The 6,000-nt window shown below is 49.6% G+C and overlaps 2 protein-coding genes across 2 annotated transcripts in view; both read left to right on the top strand.

Moving 5' to 3' along the window:
• Positions 1 to 3,312, top strand: part of LOC100900178 (uncharacterized) — a 6,374-nt gene extending 3,062 nt beyond the window's left edge. The window contains exon 5 of the mRNA XM_018640587.1: positions 3,185 to 3,312. Coding sequence (XP_018496103.1) covers positions 3,185 to 3,312 — 128 coding nt within the window. The remainder of the gene's footprint in view (positions 1 to 3,184) is intronic.
• Positions 3,313 to 3,342: 30 nt separating this feature from the next.
• On the top strand, positions 3,343 to 5,576 carry PIG-Z (phosphatidylinositol glycan anchor biosynthesis class Z). The gene is made up of 2 exons (XM_018640586.2): positions 3,343 to 3,416; positions 3,574 to 5,576. Exons 1-2 carry the CDS (start codon positions 3,343 to 3,345, stop codon positions 5,210 to 5,212), a joined length of 1,713 nt encoding a protein of 570 aa, XP_018496102.1. The 3' UTR covers positions 5,213 to 5,576.
• The last annotated feature ends 424 nt before the right edge of the window (positions 5,577 to 6,000 follow it).

Below are 6,000 nucleotides of genomic sequence, written 5' to 3'. Positions count from 1 at the left end.
CGTTATCCGTGTGCCTCCTCAATGGGATTGGGTGAAAACTTTGAGGATGGCCGTTTTCTCCTGTCCCTGAGGCCGAATCGGACAACCAGGGGGTGCAATCGAAAGCTCTCGGCGTCAGCTTTCAGATTCCGAGCTCAGAAACGGGCTCCCGGCGCTCATTTCGGAGTAATCGGGCCAAAAAGAGGCGAATCGGGAAATTCCGTAAAAAACGGATTTTAGCCGGGGAAAAGATAATTTTTTTAAGGCAAGATGCACCCCTTCGATTTTCCCGGTTTGATGGCTAATGGTCGGTAGACACTTGGGACTTCTATCTGACATAGTATCAAAGGTGCGTCTCGTGTAGAAGTACTAGAACGGAGTATTAGAAAACTGGGTTCCCGATTTTCAAAGCCTTAGAGGAGGCCGATTTGGTCGAGAGGGGTCTCAAACGAAAGCTCTCGTCGAGAGCTTTCGATCGCGCTATCGCACGACTCTGTAGCTATAGCCGTTCTCGAGATAGAAGGGGTTGAAGAAAAAACTTCTTCGGGCGTTTACGGGGACCACGAGGTGCGATCGGATCCGGGACCATGCGGAAAATGTTCCTCTCGAAATTACCTTTCGATTGAGACCCCACTCGATCAGATCGGCTTCGGAGGGCAGAATTTGCATAGGTTTTGCCCAGACCCTTTGACTTCGACTGCGCGGGTGAAGGAGATACTCGTGAGAATAAAGCGAATTCTTAAAAAAGTAGCCTTTGGCAATTCATCGGAACACCACGAGGCTGTAGAAATGAAGCTGTGGAAATCAGTGAATGTGATAGAATTAATGCTTGAAAATCTGTCTGGTGGAAAGCGTTCTTTTCTCTGATCGATCAGCGTCAGCTGTTGTTCAAGGGAACCTTCCGGATGCCGATTCAAGCGAGATTCTCGGCTCGAAACGAGCTTCGAATTGCTCGGCGGCACTCTTGAGAGCGAACCGAAGTGTTGACTCGACTCTGGGGAGTCTTGGTCCCGCTGATGCTCATCATATGATGCGTAAGGTGCAGTCGGATCGAGGCCCTCGGCCAGCGGCTGACTTGACCGACATCGTATCAGTGGGATTGCCCAGCAACACGCAATGAGACGATTTCACTCGGAGCCGTCCGTTCAACCGTCTATTTCTTTAACTCTTCAGGAAATTAGGTAGGTAGACCGATAAGCCACTCAGGCTGTCTGGTCGATGCTTGTGCTAGACGGTCGAGGACCGCTTCCGTTCATGAGTAAGCGCATACACATTGATATGCGAGAAATTACCCCTCGCTCGATGACGCTCTGATCATCCCAACTGTGTGAGCTTGGGACAAAATCGTTACGCTCATCCTGAGGAGGTGCAGCTCTGAGACTCACGTTGATACGCACCATTGAACTCGAGAGGATTCCCCAGTCCGCACCTCGATGATAATCACAGCCGCGACTTCCCCCAGATCTTCGTCTCTTGCGTCCTCGACGCCGGGCATTGGTAGATACTAGAGCCTGGAACTCCAGGCAGAATGCCATAAACGCCTCTTTTTGCCTTATACCGGCTTTTCGGCGACATTTCGCCTTTTCTACGTTTTTTCGAGGCATCTTGCCTTTTCCACCCTGAAATCGAGTTCGAATGTTGCTCGGCAGGGTTTTTTCGGGCAAGACTTCAACCTGGTGACCGGAGAAAGCTACATTTGCTCTTCTAGTCCGACTACGTATCGGACCAAAACTTTTCTCGGTATTATGGAATCGATCCCCGAGACTCTTTCGCGCGAGAATTCCCTCCGCCACGAATCCGGTTTTGCGCTGAGCTCCACCATGTCGTCGCAATTTGCGTCTCGGCCCACGGACTCTCGAGGGATCGCTGCAGAATCTTGATAGGATCCAGAGGAATAACTGAAAATCTCGAAAGCAACGATGCCACCGAAACCGGAAGGTCGGAAGACTTGCTGGAGCTCTCATGTTCCGAATACGCTTCTTTGGTCACCGTGAATTAGGGGCGCTCTTTTTCTCGTCATGAAGCCCTCTGATCATCGACATGGCCTTACTACCGGAAATTCGAGATACCAAGCTATCGCTGGTTGTAATGCTCAAATCCTCATTTGAGAGGTATATTCGATAAGAATTTCGATATTAACCCGAGCATCACTAATGTTTTCCGATGATTTTCAGTGCCTTTTTCCTCGTTTGTTTATGGTGCCTTTTCCTTCGATTTTCGGTGCCTTTTTGCCTGCCTATTCTCGGGTTTCTCAGTGCCTGAACGTCCGGGCCCTAGTAGATACTCTTTCGAATGAGATCGCCCCCCCGGAATTGTTTCCAAGCGAGCTCTGAATCGTTCTCTCCCTCAATGCCATTGTAAGAACGCCTGATCTCTGTATTTGCCCAGTTGTTCTCTTGGGGGTCTATGACGACCCCCGGAGGAAAGGGTTTCGAAAGGTACTCAAACCCAATGAAGGAGGATCCCGCTGAATCGCTCACCGGAAATAATTATCTCTTCTCGCGCCAGCCGGAGCGATTCATCCCCGACCCTCAATGGTTCAAAGCCACTTCCCGCCGCGCCGTCAGCATGGGCGAAGCGACGATATAAATGGTAGGGTCTGCGGACTTAGAAAATTAGGGTGCCGTACTGCCTGACTTTGCTCGAGCTTGAAGCAGAGATCATCAGCATCATTGTATCCTTCCTCCCGCCGTCATCAGATTCCATTTTTGTGGAATTTCGCCCTGCGTCCGGTCAAAACATTTCCCCTCATAGTCGTGACATAAATACAAGCGACCGCTGTCTTGACCATACCTAGAAGGATAAGGAAGTACGCAGTGCGATCGTTCAATCATCGAAGTTGAAGTTCGCGTCCGTTGACGTCTCGAAAGCGCCAGTGACGCTGTTTGTCAACAGTATACAGCTGATTTCTTGGCGGCAAAGAAACTCAAAAAACTTCGGAGACTTCGCAACGAGCGCAAAGTGAGTCAGCGTACGCGTGGACTGAGGAGAGAATCTCGACTCGGCAGCAGCCGTCGATCCTGTCGATACTTTGAGCCTGGGCGTAGCATCTAAACATTCCCATAAGAGGCCTTCTCGAAAGGCAACTGTCGAGAGCGTACTCGACCTTTCTCTCTTCCTCTCCATATCTAAACTACTCCGCGGGTTCCTCCAGAGGCTGAATATTTCGATCCCTGTTAATAATTTCCCGTTCGATTTCGATCAGGCCACCCGGGTCGCGTCAATTCAGAAGTGCGCAGAAGAGGCCCTTTTGAAAGCCGAAGCACGATTTTCGCCAGGAAGTGTTTGGTTAAGACCACATCTAGTCAACTTTCGGAGTTGGCCGTCTTCTGAGCGTGAAATCCGGCGCCACAGTCAGTGGCGATGGCGTCCAGGGTTCAAGACCCTCTGAAAATGGACAGGATATCCAAATCTCTCATGGTGCTGAGAGTCCTCCTGTAAGTACTCAGTGTTCCCCTCTCTGAGGCTGGGCATCACTAATTCGGTCTACCTGTATCGACACGTCTTACACCCATGATAGGAAACAATCGTCGTATTTTCCTCCGAGCCGTGAACGTTTTAAATTCTAATCTTCTTCCGCTCATCCTTGTGTAGAGTCTTCCTGCCTCAATTCGGCTACATCCATCCGGACGAGTTCTTCCAGTCAACCGAGATCACGGCGGGAGAAGTACTCACGACCGATGCGTACAGACCGTGGGAGTTCACAACGGATAAACCGCTTCGATGTTCTGTGTTTGTGCATATGTTTGCGTACTTACCCTTCCGAATGCTGAGCTATTTCGGGAGTACACCTTATTGGAGACTAGTTCTCCCTCGCTTGGTGGCCTGCACACTGTCGTTCGTGGTTGATTATGTCGTCTACAAGATCCGTGGTGTTGCGGCGTTGAAAGTTGTTGCTACCTCATATTTGGCCCTGGTGTATTTCACGAGAACATTTACCAATGTCACGGAAACCGTCCTGTTTGCCTTGCTCATTTTGCTGTCCTTCCCAGTGGGCAAAGTCGAAACGTCGGAACTGATTCAGTCGGCGAAGAGCGAGACGGCCTCGGATGAGGTCGCCGAGTCGTCAAAAAACGAAACCCGTTCAGAAGGAGGGAGTCCCAGTAAGAAAAGAGTGGAATTTTTGGCGGCCGAGAAGTCCGAAACGAAAGAGGGAGAACGAGAAGACCCTCCAACGTCGGAACCTCCGCAGCGTTTGAAACCGCAGTTTCACTCATGTTCCTCGGAGTTCCTATACGTGACGGTGATTGTGTGCGGTCTCTTCAATCGGCCCACATTCGTGTGCTTCGCACTGACGCCTTTCTTGTTCCGTTTTTATTCGACGAACACTTTCAAAGGATTCGTGCTCAGTTGTATTCGCATGTCGCTGTACGCCGTGGTTCCGTGTTGCTTTTTCATCGTCGTAGACTCGATCTATTACAAGAGTCTAGATGAATTCCTCGTAGATCCCAAATCTAACCTCGTAATAACCCCACTGAATTTCCTATTATACAACAGTATCAGCGACAATCTCGCAAACCATGGTCTGCATCCGCGCTGGCTTCATATCGCTATCAATATTCCCCTGCTCTTCGGACTGCACTCTGTGTACATATATCGAGACATTTATAGATTGATCCTGAAGCGCGAGAATTTCCAAATCGAGAAATTCTCGCTGCATATGTGCACGATCGTTCCCCTCCTGATGCTCTCGGCCTTCCCGCATCAAGAACCGCGATTCCTACTCCCCCTCTTGATCCCTTTCGCGTTGAGGAACGCTTTCAAACTCACGCAGTCAGGTCGCTTCAGCGGAATGTGGTATGCCTTCAATCTCTACATGTTCCTCTTCTTCGCCTTCGCTCATCAGGCGGGTGTGGTTCCGATGCAGATGCACACACAGGAAAGCGGCAAAGTTGTCTATTTCCATACGTACATGCCGCCGAGACACTTGACGCCGAACGGAGTCGACAGAGAAATCATTGATCTCAAAGAAGCTAACCACAGGGTTCTGGAAGAGACTCTGCAAAAACATCGTGAGGGCTATTTGGTGTATCCGGCAGGCGTGCAATCCATCGTAAGCGAGGCCATGACTACTGCGTACTGCACGTCGACCGAAACAATGAGTCTGTTCCCCCACGTGGCGACGGAATATCTGCCGGCTGTTCTCCAACGTTGCGGATTCGGATTGCAGTGTCTGTTTTTCGACTCGCTGAGCTTGAAGAGGATCAAGTTCCTCTGTGAAGCCGCCTTCTAATCAAAATACGCAGCTGATTGGCTTTTGGAATGAAATTCCTATGGTTCGACTCGGAAATTCTCAAGAGCTTGCCGGAGCCTATCTGCGACTGCAGGTGTGCCAATTGAACTTCGAAGTCAAAAAAGAGCCAATGCTGATACCATATACGGAGTTTTTAAGGAGATATACGATGAACTAACTTATTATCACACGATTTCTCACATACCCTCAAGAAGATCGCCTCGATTGAGATCAGCTGCTTACCAATAGGGTTCGCACGTCTTGTAGAGGTTCATACTTATCGTAGAAGCTTGAGGACGGCTTGATGATGATCTCGAATCTCAGACTCTGGATCCTCGAGCATAGCGTCTTTGACCCGGTCTCATTCATCTTGTTAGGTAGAAAATGCTTTTTTGGCAGCCCAAACTCATAAACCCAAAATATTAAATAGATTAATTTTATCGTCGCCTTTATCCGGAGGGTTTAGCCGGGGACCCTTTTCACTGTACACAGCATGGATCGCTCATAGCACTTTCTAAGCAGGAGGACTGTCTTTCTGCTCGGGGAGTGCTCCATAATTATGGCGCGATTCGAAATATTGCAGGCGAGTCAGGCGTGTTGTTGGAAAATCGAGAAACTCTGAATAAAGTCGATTAGGTTAAAAATCCGAATAAATTCCGCTCATCAACTTGGGGGATAGCGTGATACGCAGGCTCTATCGTGTTCATGGGCGAATGCCTTGCCTCTGACTCGCGTCAAGTCGCGGTGTCTGCAGCGTCCTAACTACGACGCTTCAGCAGCGGGTCTTT

The sequence above is a fragment of the Galendromus occidentalis genome, unplaced genomic scaffold, assembly GCF_000255335.2.
Source record: "Galendromus occidentalis unplaced genomic scaffold, Mocc_1.1 scf7180000077488, whole genome shotgun sequence".
NCBI classification, from domain to species: domain Eukaryota; kingdom Metazoa; phylum Arthropoda; class Arachnida; order Mesostigmata; family Phytoseiidae; genus Galendromus; species Galendromus occidentalis.
This window is presented reverse-complemented; position numbering and strand designations above follow the sequence as displayed.